The sequence below is a fragment of the Sesamum indicum genome, linkage group LG13, assembly GCF_026168435.1.
Source record: "Sesamum indicum cultivar Baizhima isolate 11 linkage group LG13, ASM2616843v1, whole genome shotgun sequence".
Lineage (NCBI taxonomy): Eukaryota > Viridiplantae > Streptophyta > Magnoliopsida > Lamiales > Pedaliaceae > Sesamum > Sesamum indicum.
In genome coordinates, this window is record NC_142669.1 from 7,353,428 (window position 1) to 7,373,597 (window position 20,170).

Here is a 20,170-nt window from a genome sequence, read left to right on the forward strand (position 1 = left end):
CATTTGTAACGACTTTTGTAATACCCATACACTAAATAAATTTGTCAGGTCGTTACAAACATTGTGCCGAAAACATTACAATAATTGAGTGTATCCATTCCAACAACCATTACCAAATCAGTCTCAAAAGCCGTTACAAAAATTTTTACAAAAGTCAATCCAAAGGACAAGCACAACTATACCAAAAACTGTTAAAAAGGTCGTTCCAAATAAAAAATTAATCCATTACAAAAGTAGTTACAAATTTATTTTTTTAATTTTGACTATATTTGTAAAAGCCATAATTGACCATTATGGTCGTTACAAAAGCTGTGAAAGTTTGTAACGGCTTTGGTACTATCACAAATAATTTGTAATGCTCATTTTAGTCGTGGTAGGCTGAACCGTTACCAAAATCGTTCCAAATAAAAAAGTCGTTACAAATTAATAAAAAAATTGTTCCGAAAGCCATTTAAGTAAAATGATTTTTTGTAGTGCGTGTCCAACGCCTGTCGGGCACTGTATAAAATAAATAATTCTTTCCTACCACTCAGCCCCCCGCCTTCGTTCCTCTCCCTCTTCCATTTTCTCCTCCGCTATGGCTTCATCGTCAACCGCCGCCGGCCCCACTATCTGAAATCCGAGAAACCCTAATGCCACCCCCTACCATCCATTGTGAACCTTTGTTTCAATCAGGAAAACAGCAGCTTTGCCATCGGCACCACCGATGGCTTCATGATATTCAACACCGACCCTTTTGTACAAACCATGCGCCAAGACTTTCTCCAAGAATCACCAAGGTGGTGGCATTGGTATCGTGTAGAGGATCCTCGGCACCAACAAATTCACTGTAGTCGGCGAAGGGGCCGCTCCAGGACTCAACGGCAACAAATCATGATCTGGGATGATTTTGTGGGATAGATCACTGGGGAGCTCTATTACCGTTCCGAGTGAAGAGCGTTCACCTGAGGCGGGACTGCATTGTTGCGGTTACGATGCAGAAGATATATGTTCAAGATCTTACGAACCTACGATTGCTGCATCAAATAGAAACGGAGCCCAATCCAAAGGGGTTGTGTGAAATTTCGTTGTCGGGGCGGATGGTTCTGGTTTGCTTGGGACGGGATAAGGGGGAGGTAAGGGTGTTGCACGACGAGGTGAGTTGGATTAGGCTGATAAAGGCTAGCGACTTGGATGTTACTTCTGTTGCTTTGTTGAGCAACGGGAGGCTGCTGGCAGCCGCGAGTACTAAGGGCACGTTGATTAGGTTGTTCGACATATTGTCCGTAATGCTGCTTCAGGATGTACATTTGCCTTTACCCTTTAATGTTTATGCTAAATTTGATCTGTGCAATAGAACGTAAACACTGCAGAAATATGACCTTTTATATGAATATTAATTAATAACGGTCACGATAATTGTTTTTTAATGTTATTTTTTGTTGTTTATATAGACAAGACCAAATTATTAGATGTAAGATATGCGAGCTTATAACATATTTTAGTAAGATTAGTCAAACAACCTCTTCACGCCGCCTAATGTTCTTCCCACGCTTTTATGCTTATTCCGGGAAACAACAGATTTGCAAGTTAACATAAGGTCTTGGAACGAATTGTCGTTTCTTGATATTATATTTGTGGTTGGATTCGTGTAATTAGTGCTCGAAGCGTGGCACTTAAACTATCTCAATATGCTCTCGACCTTTGCAGTCTGATTAGCTCTTTCTTGTGATGATTTCTTGTTATTCTCCTGCCTCTAAATATGTTCACTGTTCCAATGTAGATGAGAAGGGGTTCTGCATTTGAAAGAACAGAGATTCACAGCCTTTCTTTCTGCTCTGATGCTGAGTGGCTGGCTCTTACAAGCAATAAAGGAACCGTTGATGTTTTCAGCTTAAACATGGACGCAATAAAGGAAGCAAAACGAAATAATATGTCTGTTCCGAGTCTTTCCGACACCAAAGCTAGTTTGTTTTGAATATGCTCTTACTCTTTTATGCAGTTTTTAGTGCAAAAGCTTGTAAAATGATGAAGGCAGCTTTAAGCAATGTACTGCTCTAGTATGAAGTAGTTACAAACAATGCAGGTATTCTGCGGAAGTATTTCATTCCCGAGTGGCTGACGGCTCAGTTTCCCGTACCAAAAGAATACAACACATTGTGGCGTTTGGCTACCAAAAGAACATAGTTCTCGTTGTCGGCACGAATGGCAGGTATGTATTTGAGAGAGTTTGACTAAGCTTACTTATAAATCTTGCAAATGTTGGTAAAAAGATAAAAAGTTATACATATGTTGACAAACTTGTGTTTATACAGATTCTACAGATGCAAGTTTGATCCAATTGTAGGTGGGGAGATGACTCAGATGGAATGCCACAACTTCCTTCAGCCAGAACTCATGAGTACACTTTAGATAGATTTTGCAGGCAATTCATTGGATTGTGGATATATTAGTTTGATAGAAAATTGCAAATCGTTACAGATACACACTCTGGCGGTATAAAATAAAGTTCTTTGTTTTGTGTATGTACGAGTTTTCAATGCAAAAAGTCCTTTCGAGCTTCATCTGACTATATTATATTAGAAGAAATATACCTTATTCTTATAGGCATATTAAGGGTGTTAATGAGCCAAGCTCGAATTGAGCTGGGTAAAAAATTCGAGCTTGATGAGCTCAAATTTTTTATGCTCCAGCTTGAACTCGAGCCGTACAAACAAATATTTTTAATAAATAATTAACATTAAAATTAATATAAGAATTATTTTAGAATATTTATTAATTATTATTAAATTGCAAAATGCCAATTATTACATCTAATACTTATGAATTAACAAAATCAATTGATAACCACAAAAAAAAAAGGTAATAAATATGATTATGCTCAAGTAGTGGACACATGATGTAACCATTTTTGGAGGAAATATTCTTTCTCAAATTGTGTATTTTTGTACAAAATAGCATTGAGATCGAGTTTTATTGATCAATTTGAAAGAATTGTCTCTCAAGGTCTATAATTGCCTCAAAAGGTCCTATATATATACGTTATTGGACCTTTTGAATAACATTCACGAAAATCTTATGAAAATTGAAGATTTTCGCTTTTAAGATGTAAAATAGATATTGGGCATTCTAGAAAAATGTTTCACAATTGATGTACCAAAAAAGAAGCTTTAAATCTATTGAATTTTTTTCGCCTTTTTTAGTTAAGATGAAAATAGGTTTTGATCATAAATTGACGACGATGGGGAAGACGTCGGCGAACCTATTGCTGAGTGTTCGGATCATCGAGGAGAGGATGGTCTCAATTTCTTGGATGTGTCTGAAACTACACTTGGCGAAAATAGCACTGACCATGGAAGCAGCGACAATGGTGTCTCTACTGCTTTACCAGCATGGCTGGAGGATGAGATTCGTGCCTCCTTCAATATGGCAGAATTTTTTAATTTGGTGCACAAGATTATTAATGATGGAGATGCTATTTCTCTTGGAGGCGTTGGAAACTCTAAGACAGAAGTGGGAAGCACGGTTTGGCCCTCTCCGTCCACTCTGTGTTTTCCTAACCGAAGGGAGCCCGCTGGTGTGAGTTTTTCGACGGGCACGATGGAATTCAGCCGTCTTCGAAAATCAGTCGGACTTGGGTTCTGAAATTTCGCCTGAACCTGTTCTCGTGATTGCTGCACCGAAGGAGATGACCTACGCGACTTCTGTTGCGTCATCTCCTGTTCTGCCTGGTGTGTCACAAAAAGGTGCTGCTTCTGTTTTGCCGGTGTCTAGTACACTACCTATGCATTCTACTTCTGCTGCATTGCCGTCCACAGGAACTGGGTCTGTTGCTGCTGTTGGCCCATCGCCGGCTGTTCTGAATGCTATTATAGAGTTGGTTGCAGCAGCAACCAATTCAGTTGCTGCTGGTCGTGTTGTTACAACACCCATTGCTGCGATGCCGCCACCCGTAGCTGCAATTCACGTGATGACTACGATACCGATTAGGATTTTTGTCGGTAATATTCCTCTTCACTCTAGTTCAAGATTTCCTAATTCTATTGATAAAATCACTGATACATTTCTTGTTCTTTCGATTTAAGATGACCGTGGCGATGGAGGAAATCATTAAGGGGGGTCTGTGGTTGTTCCAAGGACAATCTATTGTGTTGCAGAAGTGGGAATCGGGCATGGTACTAAGAAAGTTGAAACACACACAGGTCCTAGTGTGGGTCAATTTCGTCATTTTCCAGTGGAACTGTGGACTAATGAGGGACTGAGTATGGTGGCAAGTGGAATAAGGAAACCGCTGTATCCTGATGCAATTACTTGGGCATGCACGAGACTGGCTTTTGCTCGTGTTTGTTATGATCGATGTCACCTCTAAATTGCCTAAGCACTTCGTTATTATGTCACCTACCGAGAAAGGAGGGAAATCCGCGTCGAAGGTTGACTTGATTATGAGTGGTTGCTACCAAAATGCACCACTTGCATGATTTTGGGGCATGCAACGAAGGATTGTGTGACGAGCAAGCCTACGAAACCCCCAGTTTCGGTCTATGTGCAGCGAGCTCGGCAACCTGCCGTCTCGGTAGTTGAACCGGTAGTTGAGGGTGAGGCCTTTAATTGTGTGGAACCCCCTACGCGGAGCAGTCGACAAGAGAAATGTAAAGAAGTTGTTATGTATAATGCTTTTGATGCACTCACTCTACTTGAGACTGATGTAGGTAATATCACTCGGGGTCCTAATAGATGCAACCCCTCCACTAGCAATCCATGTTTATTTTAGCCTTTTGGAATGTCCGAGGCCTGAACAGGAGAGACCACCAAGTTTTTGTTGCTGAGCTAGTAGAGGAGTTCAGGTTACACTTCATTGGTCTCTTGGAGACACGGGTCCAATAATCTAATGCGTTGGAAGTCGTTTGTTGATTATGTGAGTGCTAGGGAATAGAATTTTGCTTACATGGGATGATGATCTACTTGATGTAATTATTATGGACATCGATATCCAATTTATACATTGTCATATTCATGTGAGAAATGTACATGTTGTTTATGCTGTCACGGTCATATAAGGTGACAACAATGTGGGTGCTCGGAGAGATCTTTGGCAGGCACTCATCTTACTTGCAGGACAGTGTACTAAGGAGAAGTGGATTATGGGTGGTGACTTTAATGTTGTTCGTGACTCCAATGAGGTGTGTGGCCACTCTGGGGAACATCGATTAGCTAGTGATGAGTTTAATGATTGTATACTGAGTACTGGCTTGCTTCCTCTACCAATGCAAGGGGAATGATTTACCTGATACAACTGTTGTACTAATGCCTGTAGCTTGTGGAAGCGGTTGGATAGAATCCTGGTAAATGACACGTGGATGACACGATGGCCGCAGTCAACATATATCAGCCTCCCACCTCGAACATCTGATCACTCACCCCTTATCCTCAAAGGGGATGTACAACACCAATTTGGAGGTATGTTTCATTTCGATAATTATCTTTCCTTCTCCTCCCAATTCATACCTAGTGTGCAGAATATTTGTCAGCACCATATAGTAGGTATTCTAATGTATTCTGTTGTATGTAAGCTTAAAGCTCTGAAACCTGTATTTCATCTGCAACGAAGGAATAAGGGGGACCTGTCACTCAACGTTCAGCTGGCCAAGGACTTTCCTAATATGGCCCAGTGGTTAGTAAGTTTCGATAGCGTAATACTTTACTATTGTTTCTTGAGCATTGCTGCAGGTTGGTTTATCCATGAGCAGTGCAACTTGAGCACGTTATGCTGCAGCAGCATGCCAAATTGCAGTGGAGGAAAGGAGGTGACAAATGTTCCCGAGTGTTCTTTCGAAAAATAGCCCAACGCCGTACTAAACGACGTATCTTCCAAATTGATCATGAACATGGAAATACCCAGAGGGACTTTCGTGATGTGATCTGGGAGTTTATTGACTTCTATGGCAACCTGTTGGGCAGTGAGAGGCGTCGAAGGGTTCTTGATCTATGCTATCTGCATCCATGGGCACGCCATATTGTGACAGATACCGAGGCTCAGGAGATGGTGCGTCCTTTGACGGTTTCTGAGTTAAATTGGTTTTGTTTGACACTACAGATGATAAAGCTCCTGGTCCTGCTAGATTTACCTCGGGATTCTTTAAAGCTGCATGGCCTATTGTGGGTGATGAAGTGACGCGGGCTGTACTTGATTTTTTCACCACTGGCCCACTTCTGAAACAGGTGAATGCCACATTCTTGGCTCTTATTCCTAAGGTCCATAATCCTTCACGTGTTGCGGACTTTAGGCTATTGCATGTTGTAAAGTGTTATACAAAATCATTACAAAAATTATTGTGCAGCGAATGAGTACGGGTTTGGAGAGAATTATTAGCCCTTCGCAGACAACGTTTGTGCCAGGTCACTCGATTAGTGACATTATACTCCTGGCGTAGGAATTATTTACAGGCTATAACCAGCAGCAACTACCACCTAGATGTGCACTCAAGGTGGACATCAGGAAGGCATATGACACGGTTGAATGGGACTTCTTGGTAGCTGTTTTACGGTTATTTGGTTTTCTAGACAAGTTTATTTGCTGGATTGTGGAGTGTGTTACTACTCCTTACTTCTCTATTGGGATTAACGAGAAACCTTATGGTTTCTTTGTCGGAGCCCGGGGTCTTCGCTAGGGAGATCCTATATCTCCTTACCTATTTTTGTTGATTATGGAAGCTCTGAACCTTATTCTGTTGTAGCTGATTGATCAAGATATGACTTTTGCTTTTCATTGGCAATGCGAGCCTCTGAGATTGGTTCAACTTAGATTTGTTGATGATTTATTGCTATTTTGTTGGACTGACACTGACTCGATTTGCTTGCTTAAGAAAGCCCTTGATTTATTTGGTGACTTATCCGGACTTCGCATTAGTATACCGAAGAGTCACATGATTCTCTCACTATCAGCCTCTAGGATTCGCGATCAGCTGCTTGAGAGCCTGCGATTCCAGGAGGGACACCTACCGATGAAGTATTTGGGATTTTCCGTTATATCGTCGCGACTTACACTTTTAGATTGTAAACCTGCTTAACAAACTCGCTCAGCATATCAAGGGTTGGGAAAGGGTACGTCTTTATCATATGCAGGACGAATACAACTTATTAAATTTGTTCTTACTACTCTTAGTGTATATTGGGCCTCTACTTTTATTTTGCCTAAGGGTGTCTCTTGGGGGTAGAAAAACGACTGAGGGCTTTCCTATAGAAGGATTCGACTTTTTGTGGATATGTGAAGGTCGCTTAGGATTGTGTATGTCGACCTATTAATGAAGGTGGTCAAGACATCCAGGACATACTACCCTCAACCGTGCTTTTATGGGATTTAAACTGTGGCAAGTTATTTGTGGCAACAGGGCATCTGTTTGGGTGGATTGGATCTATCATACGAGACTGCGAGATGCTTCTATCTGGACGATGTCAGATTGAGGGGGTTCAAGGGGCTAGTGAAAACTCCTCTATCTTAGGCCCCTCATTCGACCATTTGTTGAGTATGTTATTGAAGATGGAGCTACGTTCTATTTATGAAAGGATCCTTGGCATGAGTTAGGCCCACTTATTCGACAGTTTTCAAATGGACCTAGCCTCACGAATACACGACTGACAGACAGAGTTGTTGCTTGCATTGAGGATGGACAATGGAGTTGGCTCCTCCTGCGATCCCACACATACCCTTTAAGATCACTCACGGATATTCAGCAGATTATGCATTCCCTTCCATGCATTCATGGTGGTAATGACCCGTATTTTATGGCAGACTCAGATAGCGATTCCGATGTCAGCTACGGTACTCCGATCGCTACGGGCTGAGGGTCCCAAGGTAGGTTGGTCTTGACTACTCTTGGGCCTCTTTAAGATCCCTAGGAATACCTTTGTCCTTTGGATAGCCATACTTGGTAAACTTTCTACCATGGATAGGCCTTGGTTATATCACTTAGATAGCTCCTGTCTTCTTTGTATGGATGGTGCAGTGCAAAATCGCAGCCACCTATTCTTTCACTGGCCCTATTCGAGAAGTTGTTTGCGAGTGATACGATTCACACTTCGCTTCCCTTGGCTGAACCGCCCGTGGCCTACTGACGTGTTGTGGGCTACTAGTAGATGGAGGGGCAAGCACGTGATATATGCGTCCTATCGTGCCTTACTCGGTTCCTTGGTTTATCACATATGGCATGAACGTAATCTTCGAAGCTTTGATGGGAGCCATCGTGATTCACGGACTTTGGGTACACTTATTCTTGAAGATGTGCGATAGAAGATTTTTAGTGTTCAACTTCCTTATGTTGTTAGTACATGTGCACTTTTATCGTTTATGGCAGATTCCTTGGCCTGTCGAGGAATCCACCTAGTTCATGCTTGTTGTACTGTACTTATGTACCCCCTTTACTTAATGAAATTTACATTACCAAAAAAAGAAATATATAAGAGATACTGGATATAATTTCTCAAATCATTGGAGATTTTCTAAATCACAGAAGATCTACGTATAATTACACTAAATCTCAAAAAAGACGGTGTGATCATCGTATAATTATTTGTCACCTTTTTTCATTATTTTTTAGTGAAATAGAAAAAACTAATTTACCCGTCTCTAAGATTGTTTACACATAGGTTAGGCAATATTAAACGAATTTACCTTGATTGACCTAATAATGACGTATTGTAGCTCAAATAATTTTTTTTTTAACCAAACTATCCTTACACATCTGGCACCTTTATAAAGAATAGTTTGGTGGAAAAATATTCGTTCCACCTACAAAACATTAGTAATAAATTAATTAAAATAATTTAATTTTTAAGATAAAAACAAACATAAAGAGTACTAGATATAATGTTTTAAACTACTAAAAAATTATGTGTAAAATTTAACTTGAATAAGTTAAATAATATAATATGTTATGATTAGAAAAAGTAATAAATATTCTAATAAACTTTACTCCAAACTCTTTTATTAAAGGAAGGGATAGAATCTAATAAATAAAATCTAATTTTCTATATAAATAATTTAATTTATGAGTTATAATTATGACTAAGGATAGTTATACGGTCTCTCTTAAAATTTGATATGATTACAAGTAGACCTTATTTAATTTGGAAATCGTTTTCTAACCAAAATAATATATAGACAAAAACAACGTATAGATATAATTAATTTTCAAATAACAGGAGATATATTTGTAATTTTTAATAAATATTGACCATAAATTATAATTAAAAAAAACAAATACAAATAACATAACTATAACCTAAAATATAAAATAATAATATTTATGTTAAGAGAGAATAATTTTTTTTTAATTTTAAGAATTTAAAATAATTTATACAAGTGTGATAATTTTTTAATTTAAATTTATAACCTAGAAAGTAATTATTAATTGAATAATTTAGCACTTCAATTATTAAGAGATGTAATTTTATATAGAGATTCAATAAAAAAAATATAAACTAAAAATTGATATAAATAATAAAAAAAGTATAGGGGGTTATATTATTCATTCCCATAAATATTACAGACATACCCTTGAGGGCATTTCTGTCATTGAATAGGAAAATCTTTTGAATTTTTAAGGTTGCCAACAGTGGTTTCTGTAATTTTTGAAAAAGTAAAAGTGATTTATATAAATTATTATTCTTAATAATTATATATTATTAACCAAATTAAATTTTAATTAAATATCAAAATACCAAAAAATTATAATTGTTGAGATCCTACATGTACATAAAATAAGAAATCATGTACATAAAATTTTGCACAAATCACAAAATCCTACACTAAGTCAATAAAATTCAATACATTCCTTATCCTTTTTCCATTTGCCTTCTACTCCTCTCCTTTCTCAATTCTCAATTCTCTTTTTCCAATTTTTGGCTCTTTTTTCCAATGATGAGATGCCAAAGGAAGATTGACATTGTTGGTGTAATGAAAGGGCACCAATCTCCAAATATCCTTGAGCAGTTGCTGTAAGACAAATTTGGTTCCAAATGGATTTGATGGTGAAAGAGCCGTCACTGGATAAGAGTGTCAATGCTTTTCTGGTCAAATTCAATTTGAATAATCTGTTGTACCAAATGACCAGGGATGATTTGTAATTTATGTATATCCCATTCGTTACACCTCCAAAAGTAGTTAACAGGGAGGAGTCCACAGAGTGGTTTCTCACCAAGCCAGTTATTTAACCAAAAAGAGATGTTTCCTTTCCCAGGAGATCACAAGTGGTGTGTTTCAACTGCTCTACCAACATTGCAAAGTCTCTTCTAGGTTGTTGATGCAATGTAAGACACCTTCATGATTGTCGGGTGATTCCTTTTGCATTGTTTGTCCAAAAGAAATTGAGACCAAAGCTAGTTTTGCTGACCGAATAGCCACCATAACTTATATCGAAAAGATTCCATCGTATCTTCTGATTTTTTTATGTTATTACTAAGGGTGTGATTGATATATAGGAATGGAATGAACATTCATAAGTCCATTCCTACACTTTTGATCGGTATGCTTTAAGTTTAGGAATATTCATATTCTTATTCCCTCGGATAAGAGATTAGCCATTTCCTCTCCCTAACATGACATTAGTTATTCCCAATATATTGGGATCAAAGTTTTCTCTTTTTCTTTCTTTCTTTTTTTCTTGTATTAGTTTAATGTTAGTTCTAATTGATATTAGATTTAAATAGTTTTTGTATTGAGTATTAAAAAATAATTTTGTATGCATGGTAAGAAATAAATAGTAACTTTGATTATTTAATTATTTTTGTTAACACAAAAAAATTTATTTATCTAAATACTAAATAAATAATGGTAAATGCACTGACTAAATACATTAGTCCATTTGATTATTCAAATTAATTTTTTTATTTTAACATAAAAATATTATCTATTTGTTTAATGAGTCAATAAATTATTTATTATGTAAATAAATAATTGATATAAATAGATTTTTTTAATAATATATGAGATATTTTATAAATTGTTTATAACCTTTTGTAAGCAATTTTTAAAATACTATTGTTATACAATTGAATTCAACATTTTCAAAAAATTATGAATAAATAATTCTTTTAAAAAAAGGAAAAATTATATTCTTAGTCCCGTAACTTTAGTTTATTAGCAGTTTATGGTGGAAGGAACAAATTTCAATCTTTGGCTCATAATATTGCAAACCTCCTTCATGTTCAAACAAATCAACAAATTATGCTAGTCGATCATTGATTTTCGCACAATTTCAAAGAGATTCTCTCTTAAATTAGGGTTTTAGATGGGGATTTTATGGGAAAAGTGTGTGTTCACATCTTGTGCATTGTCGCATTCTTATTCGTACCTTGCATGCACATATACTTGCTATTGTTATTTTTGGAGCTAATGATGTGGGCACAAGACGTGAGCTCTGGCAAGTGCTGCGTAATATTTCTGATACTATTGATGATGACCCGTGGTTACTAGGGGGAGACTTCAATGCAATCTTAGACCTAAGCAAAGTGTGTGGGGCCTCAGGTGACAATCGAATGGCCATGGATGAGTTCTACGACTGCGTGGTGGATACGGGACTCGGTGCTCTCCCTATGCGCGAAATACAATTCACTTGGTACAACTGCAATACAAACAACCATAGCTTGTGGGAGCGGTTGGACCGTATGTTTGTAAATGATAGCTGGTTGAGGTGGTGGCCGAACGCAATGTGCGAAAGTCTTACACCGAGGACTTTGATCACTCTCCATTGGTGCTAAAAGGAGAATGCAACACCCATAAGTACGTATGTTTAGATTTGATAATTACCTTGCATTATCTTTGGATTTTATTTCTACGGTGCAGAACGTTTGGTAGCATAATATTGTCGGCACATCGATGTATTCGGTTACACGAAAGCTGAAAGCTCTTAAACCGCTTTTTCTTCAACAACAAAGGTGGAAAGGGGACATATCTTTGAACGTAAAACTGGCAACGGATTTCCTGGAAGGAGCTCAAATGTTACTTCAACATGGGCGACATAATCCCTTGCTGTTATAATTGGATCTCTATTGTAGGCTAGTCTTTCTCAAAGCAACTAGACTGGAGCAGGTAATGCTATAACAACATGCTTAAATCCAGCGGATGAAAGGGGAAGATCAATGCTCGAGAATATTCTTTCATAAGGTGGCTGCTCGAAGGACCTATAAACGGATCTTTCATACATCGGATGAAGGGGGCGCGTGTATACAGAACGAAACAAGGTCATGAGCACATTTGTGGACTTCTACAAACGGTTGCTAGGTGGGGAGCGGACATCATGAGGTCTAAACTTGGGATATTGTCGTCCTTGGGCCAGGCATATTATCACGGACGACAAGGGGCGGACCTTGCTTAACCTATTACCGGAGAGGAGGTTAAAGAAGAAGTTTTTGATAATGCGGAAGATAAAACACCAGGACCAGATGGATATTCGTTTGGTTCTCTAAAGTAGCATGGCCAGTTGTGGAGATGAAGTTTCACGAGCAATCATGAAATTCTTCCTTGCGGGTAGATTGCTTAAACAAACTAATGCTACACTTCTCACGTTGATTCCTAAGGCACATGCACCTAACCTTGTAGCTGATTTTTGACCTATATCCTGCTGCAACGTTATTTATAAAACTATCACCAAGATCCTAGTACAGAGGAGTAGTGTGGTCTTAGATAGGATTATTAGTCCCTCGCAAAATGCATTTGTGTGGGGGAGAGCAATTGGAGACAATATTTTATTACCACAGGATCTCTTTTCTTTATATAATCAGCTTTGTCTCCCCCCAGATGTGCCTCGAAGGTGGACCTTTGGAAGGCGTATGACACTATGGAATGGGATTTTTTATTGGCTATACTATAGTTATTTGGATTCCCAACTAGATTTAGACAGTGGATAGAGGAGTGTGTCACTATAGCACGTTTCTTGGTATGTTTGAATTGCAACGTCCGTGGTTATTTTGCTGGGGCTCGAGGGCATTGACAAGGGGACCCCATATCGCCTTATTTGTTTGTATTGGTTATGGAAGTCCTCCAGATGATTCTGCAACAGTTGACCGATCAAGAGGAAACTTTCTCGTTTCATTGGAAATGCCATGATCTGCGGCTCTTCCAATTGTGTCTTGCCAATGATCTACTCCTCTTCTACAAGGCGGATGATACTTTGGTGCGATTATTGGCTAGGGGGACTGGATGTGTTTGCTTCTCACTCTGAAGTACATGCCAACCCCCAAAAGAGCCAATTGATTCTTTCCAAATAGGCTTCCCCTTTCCTTGATGATTTGCTAGCGACATTGAATTTTCAGGAAGGCCATCTCCTAGTGTAATATCTTGGCCTTCCCCTTATTTCTTCTCGATTATCTATAGCTAGCTGCAAATCACTATTGAAAAAGATTGATCGCCACATTAAAGTATGCGAAGGAGTTCTTTTATCCTTTATCGGGCGAGTACAATTGATTAAGTCAGTCCTTAGTTCTTTGCAGGTGTATTAGGCAATGCTTTCATATTACCTAAGAGTACTATACAAGAGGTTGAGAAGCGCTTCCGTAATTTTCTGAGGAAAGGATCATCAAATAGTAGGTATCCAAAAGTGACGTGGGAACAGGTAGACCTACTGAGGAGGGAGGCCAAGGCATACGGGATATTCTCAAACTCAATCGAGCACTTACAAGCAAGCATCTGCGGGCGATTATCAGTCGTGCGAGGTCTCCATATAGATGACTTGGATCATCCATACCCGTGTTGAAGCCAAGTCAATTTGGACGGTTAATGAGTTACAAAGATCATGGGGATGGCATAAGATCCTGTGCCTTAGGCATCGATTGCTGCATAATATCGAGTTTTGAATTGGTAGTGGAGACTCGTTCTCACTTTGGCACTATCCATAGCATCACTTGGGTTCTCTTATCTACCAGTTCCCGCGGGGTCCTCAGCTGATAGATACTCTTGCATCGAATTCTCTACATGTGGTGATAGTTGTCAGCCATTGGGATTGGCCATTGATTGCTGATATAGCATGTATCGAAATTTTATATTTCATTTCCCATTATTTATGGTAGGGAGGACAACATTTTTTGGAGGGACACGGGCGGTCATTCTCCACAACGACAACATACGATTTGTTCCATCCTTCGGGGACCAAGGTAGGCTGGTCTTCGCTACTCTTGAGTTCTTTCAGGGTTTTGAGATATTGCTTTGTACTTTGGCTTGCTATATTGGGGAAACTGGCCACCTTTGAAAAACTATGGTTGATGCACTTGGGTGGCACATGTCTATTTTGCCTGGTTGACCACTTGGAGACACACAACTATCTTTTCTTGAAGTGAAGGTACTTGCAAGTTTCTTGGTGGCAGTTCGGCAATGAGTGTGGTTCCCATGGCGAAATCGTGGTTGGCCACGGGATGTAGAATGGGCGGTGGCTAGATGGGGCGGCAAACATGTGATGAATGCAGCATACAGGACACTCTTGGCTTCCCTAGTATACCACATATGGCAGGTCTAGAACAGACGACAATTTCAGCACTTGGATCGACCCCCTACTGTTTTTGGAACCATTGCTGTGGAGGATGTCATACAGAGAATCCTTAGTTGTAATTTACCTCCTTTTGTTAGTAATAGAGGGTTATATCGTTTCTGGCAGATCCTTTGGCCTGTCGAGGGGCAAGCCGAGTAGAGACCTTGCATTGTACTTTTTGTACACTTTTACTTATCCACGAAACTGAACTTTACTGGAAGCTTACTTCCCTTCCACACTAACATGTAGTTAGCTTAGAAAATTTACCATACTAATTCTAGCATTAAGGAATACTTTTAGTTCAAATTTCGTGGAAGTCTGAGATGTTTCAATTTTGTTTAATATAACGCAGTTTAATTACAACAAGTTTCCTTTCTTTTCATACTAACATGTAGTTATTATTTAGTTTAGAAAGTTTTCCATACAAATGCTATGGTTTACGCCTAGTTTTGGTTCAAGTTTTGTGGTATTTTGGGATAGTCCAAATTTCAGTACTTTTTCGCTTTTTTATTAAAGAAAGTTTACTTTCCTTTCATACTAACATGATGTTATTATTGTGCTTAAAATTTAGCATACAGATTAGGTTTTAGACCAACTTTTAGTTCAAATTTCATGTAATTTTGAGAGTCTAAATTTCAGTAGTTTTACGCGATTTAATTAAACCAAGTTTCGTTCTTATTAACATGCAGTTATAATTTAACTTAGAAAATTTACCATATAAATGCTAGGCTTTAGGCTTACATTTGGGCCAAATTTCGTTAAATTATGAGATAGTCCAAATTATAGCTGTTCTACGCGATTTTTTTAAAGCGATTTTGCTCTCCTTCCAAATAACATCTAGTTATTATTAAACTTACAAAATTTAGCATACAAATTCAAGAGTTTAGGCCTACTTTTGGTTCAAGTTCCGTTCAATTTTGGGATAGTCCAAATTTCAGTATTTTTATACGGTTTTATTAAAATAAATTTACTTCCCTTTCATTCTAACATGTAGTTATATTTAGCTTAGAAAATTTATCATACTAATTCTAGAGTTTAGGTCTACTTTTGTTACAAATTTCGCTGAATTCCGGAGTAGCCCAAATTTTAGCAATATTACAAGGTGTTATTAAGCAAGTTTACTTCCCTATCATACAAATATGTAGTTATTATTTAGCTTAGAAAATTTACAATACTAATTCTAGCGTTTACGAATACTTTTAGTTTAAATTTCGTGAAATTATGAGATAGTTAAAATTCTAATGATTTATCCCTATTTAATTAAAGTAAGTTTACTTTCCTTTCATACTAATATTTAGTTATTATTTAACTTTGAAAATTTACCATACAAATGCTGGGTTTAGGCCAACTTTGCGGTCAAATTTCGTGAAATTTTGAAATGGACAAAATTTTAGCAGTTCTACGCAATTCTTTTAAAGTAAATTTCCTCTCCTTCCATATTAGCATGTAGTTATTATTAAGCTTAGAAAATTGAGCATACAAATACAAGAGCTTAGGCCAACTTTTGGTTCAGGTTTTGTGAAATTTTGAGATAGTCCAATTTCAGTATATTTGCGCGCTTTTATTAAAACAAATTTACTTTCCTTTCATAATAACATGTGGTTATTATTTAGATTAGAAAGTTTACCATACAAATGCTAGTGTTTAGGATAACTTTTGGGTCAAATTTTTTGGAATTTTGAGATAGTCCAAATTTAGTTAGTGTATGCAATTTTTTTAAAAGCAAGATTCCTCTCCTTCCATACTAACATGTCGTTATTATTAAGTTTAGAAATTTAGCAAAAAAATTCAAGAGTTTAGTCCTACTTTTGATTCAAGTTTTCTAATTTGAGATAATTCAAATTTCAGTAGTTTTACGTGGTTTTATTAAAGAAAGTTTACTTCTCCTTCATTCTACATGTAGTAATTATTCGACATCCTGTGTTATGTGAACAAGATAGTATTCAGTTACTTTTTAGAATTCTAATTTTCTCTCTCTTTCCAACACATAATTCTTAAAGTAATGACACGACCAACCTGGTGAAACCTATCAGTGCAACAAGTCCATGGCCACAATAACTTCAAGGGTCTCCCCAGCTCCTAGAACCATGATTCATCATGGAAGAATTATCAGAACATAACAACACTTAAAAGGATTGAGTTATTATACATGAAAACAACCTTAGAAGATGAATCGAACAAAATAATTTTCCATGCAAGCAACCATTTACATATTGACAAAACAAGAAAAAATCGAAGAAGTGCATACTTTTGGGGGCTTCAACAGTTGCGTCCTTAATTTTGCTTCTTAGCCTTGAGCGGATCCCAAAAAATGTTCTGTATAATAAAAAAAGTTAATATTATAATTATTCATCTTACAGGGTTGTATAGATGACCAGATCTATTATAGCTAAAGATTAGTATGTAACAGTCAAATCAAGAGTACAATGTCTATGGCACAAGCAGATTTATTCTACATAAGATTGCTAATAAGTTACATGTAATTTTAATTAATAATTCATATATCACAATTAAAATATCAGAAAATCATAATGTAAAAAAGATTGAAAAGACTCATACTTTAATAGTTTTACAATGCATGGGCGGAGGGGGAAAAGATACAATTTCTCGAACAACCTAGCATTCATCATCTTATAGTCTAGGACTGTTTTGGTTTATAATCAAGTAAGAAAATTGTTGCAATAATTATAAATTAAATCGATCAAATCTCATTTATTGCAAAAATGTGATTTTTTTTGCCGTTTGGTCATTTTACAATAATCATTTTTTAAATTGAATTCTATTTATAAAAAAAACATATTTTGATAGAAGCCGCACTTTTTTTAGTTATTAATCTACTGTAATTATTTTTTATCTAATTACTGATTATGCTCATTAAGTAATTACTTTTAATTATGCACATAGTATTTGATAGTTATTGCATTATGTAGTGTCTGAATACTTTTATAATACACAACAGGATTATTCTAACCTTTGTGAAAGTGATTGTATATATACTTCATGAAATTTCATTAAATTTGATGTCAAATATATATATATATAAACATAGTATTAATTTTAGTACCGAAGTAAATGATGACGCTTATGAAAACAATAATTTTGTCATCAATTTATATTTTCTAATTCACTAAATTCAAATTTTAAGTATAAATAGTTAATTTAATTGATATCCCATATCCATTTATATAGCAAAACAGTGGCGGGCGACAATTAAGCCAATTTTGGCGAATTTTGAATTTTTTAGTTATCAATAAAAGTTTCATTGACAAAAAATATCATCCATTTTAAATTAAAAACTAAATTTGTATTTATCTAAAAAGATCCTATCTTCAAGATTAGTGTTTATTTATACTATATTCTATTTTCAAGATTAAGATACTAATCCAATTTGTATTTCTTTTTTAAATATGTTCATATTTTAGGATTATTTTTATCATAAAAAATATTAATCTTATCACTAGTGATGATACAAGCACATAAAACTAATGTTTTAGTAATCAATTAATAATTTGTAATTCATTAAATTCATTTTGAGTATAAATAATTAATTTAATTGATATTCCGATATATATATATATATATATATATAGATATGCACATCTGAAGTTTTAATAAGTGTCAACATGAAGTGTACTATCAACCAATTAGAATTGTTTGTTATTCAATAAAGCTAATCGAGCTGCACCACTTGGATTAATCGTGACGAGTACTTCGTATTTATTTCCTCAAAAGATTGTACAAATATTAAAGCAATTGTATCAAATATATCAAATATAATATTTATCTTTCGAACAAAATGTCGAATAAGCCAATTATATATGTTATCGAAAGCATTTAATGTATTTATGTCTTTAAATCAAAGACAAAGAAATTATTACATCAAAATATTCAAATAGAATATCACTCATCCTCTTCAAACCACTTTTGTAAAAGGGGCCTTTGGATTCATTTTTCTCCATAAATTCTTTCTGCAAAATGATCAAATTTTAGATGATTTAAGACATTCAAGATTTAGATGAAATCATTCGTTCCAGGTGCTGACATTATGCGCTGAAATTAATTTATAAAAGCTCAAAATTAGACCTTAAAATAGTATAGCATTTTATTCAGTATCTTACAATAGTAAGCCCTCGAATCAATATTACAAATATTCAAATTTGAGATCTATGTGAAAATTTTGGCCTCCAAAATTGTCAAACGCATAAATTGAAATTTTCAAGAGAAGAACAAGAGGATTAGAATACGAATTATGCTCATTTTAGCTCCAAATTCGTATATTTTATTTATTATAATTTTTATTATGATTTGATGTTTAGACATAACATTTTTGTGTGTGCAGTAATTTGACAGCAACATTTAAATTTTCTCAAAGTGAATTGTATCAATCAATTAGAATTGTTTGTGTAGGGATAGCCCTCCAGTGGTATTGCTTTAAAACAGAACCTATCCAACTATTACAACTTGAAATGGAGTACGAAACCCCTTAAGGAATTACAGACCGAATATGAGCAAATATTACAGAGATATCGAATAGTTACAGCAGAATAAATGGAAACAAATACCTGTTTGAATATGGCTCAGGAGATAGAGCCAGATCCAATATTCCGAGGGACACGGTCACAAAATACCGGACTCAACAAAACCAGCAAACATCACGGTTGCACCAACACCGGCAGTACCCGACACCCCAACTCAGACCACACAGATCTTTTACTCACAAAGAACCGACCACCACAACCCTCTACTCAAGTTGGAAAACACTCAGCAATATTTCAGTGCACGGGAAGAGGAAGAAAACAGATTTCTCTCGCGCGAAGCAACTTACCCGCATAAGGAAATAGGCTTCCTATTTAAAGGATTGAAGTAACGACCGGAGTGCCGGACCGTTAGGCGGTTTCCAGAAGAGCCATCGGTTGGCTCTTGGAAACCGCCAGTGAGCGGTTGCAACTGCCATAGTCGGGTGTGAGAGGGAGAAGAGAGGAAGCGGCGGAAATAGGGAGGAAGAGAGAGAAGACTGATTAGGGTTTAGAGAAGAGGTACAATATATATCAAGTCGAGTCGGGTCGGGTTCTGGGAGGTGGGTCGGGTACCGGGTAGAGGGCCTCCCAAGTGATAGTGGGCTTGGGTTGTGGGCTTCGTATTTGGGCCAAATAATACTAACAGTTTGTAATAGTGAAGAAATCTAACTAATCAATTTACACCATGTGGATTGTTCTTGACAAATACTTGATATTTATTATTTTAGAAAATGATACAATTCTTGAAGGTATTATATCAAATAAATAAATTAGCTATATCAAACATAATATTTTTCTCTTAAACGAAATGTCGCATACGCCAATTATATTATAAAAACAATATATTTATCTGTTTAAATCAATCACAAAGAAATTACATCAAAATATTCAAATAGACTATCACTTATCCTCTTCAAAGTACAAGATGAGTTTGTAGCCATTATATACATAAAAAGAAAAAAAATACTTCAACAAGAGGTAGTATACTTATATTATACTCACAAAATATAAACACTGGCAAGTAGTAGGGGAGACTTCAACAAGAAGCATTTCTTTGGAGATCAAAACAACTGTATTTGGAGTATGGTAAGAAGAATCACTTGTATTATAACGGCAGACCTGCAATTAGTTGGACTACTTCCTTGACTTTGGACATGA

The 20,170-nt window shown here is 36.4% G+C and overlaps 1 protein-coding gene across 2 annotated transcripts; it reads left to right on the forward strand.

The window, feature by feature from the left end:
* The first annotated feature begins 345 nt into the window (after positions 1–345).
* LOC105179581 (autophagy-related protein 18a) lies at positions 346–2,504 on the forward strand. Of its 2 annotated transcripts, none has more exons than XM_011103219.3 (4): positions 346–1,283; positions 1,763–1,914; positions 2,066–2,191; positions 2,295–2,504. In XM_011103219.3, exons 1-4 carry the CDS (start codon positions 975–977, stop codon positions 2,389–2,391), a joined length of 684 nt encoding a protein of 227 aa, XP_011101521.1. In that variant the 5' UTR covers positions 346–974; the 3' UTR covers positions 2,392–2,504. The 2 variants fall into 2 exon arrangements, 1 of the variants encoding a protein (XP_011101521.1); XR_016063751.1 differs by having other exon boundaries at positions 351–1,246.
* Positions 2,505–20,170: the final 17,666 nt, after the last annotated feature.

What these genes read in the sequence shown, in the direction of transcription:
- LOC105179581 (XM_011103219.3), top strand. Translation starts at nt 975, where the DNA reads ATGCAGAAGATATATGTTCAAGATCTTACGAACCTACGATTGCTGCAT. An exon ending in CCGTAATGCTGCTTCAGGAT is followed by an intron (nt 1,284 to 1,762) that starts GTACATTTGCCT and finishes GTTCCAATGTAG; the next exon opens with ATGAGAAGGGGTTCTGCATT. An exon ending in GAAGCAAAACGAAATAATAT is followed by an intron (nt 1,915 to 2,065) that starts GTCTGTTCCGAG and finishes CAAACAATGCAG; the next exon opens with GTATTCTGCGGAAGTATTTC.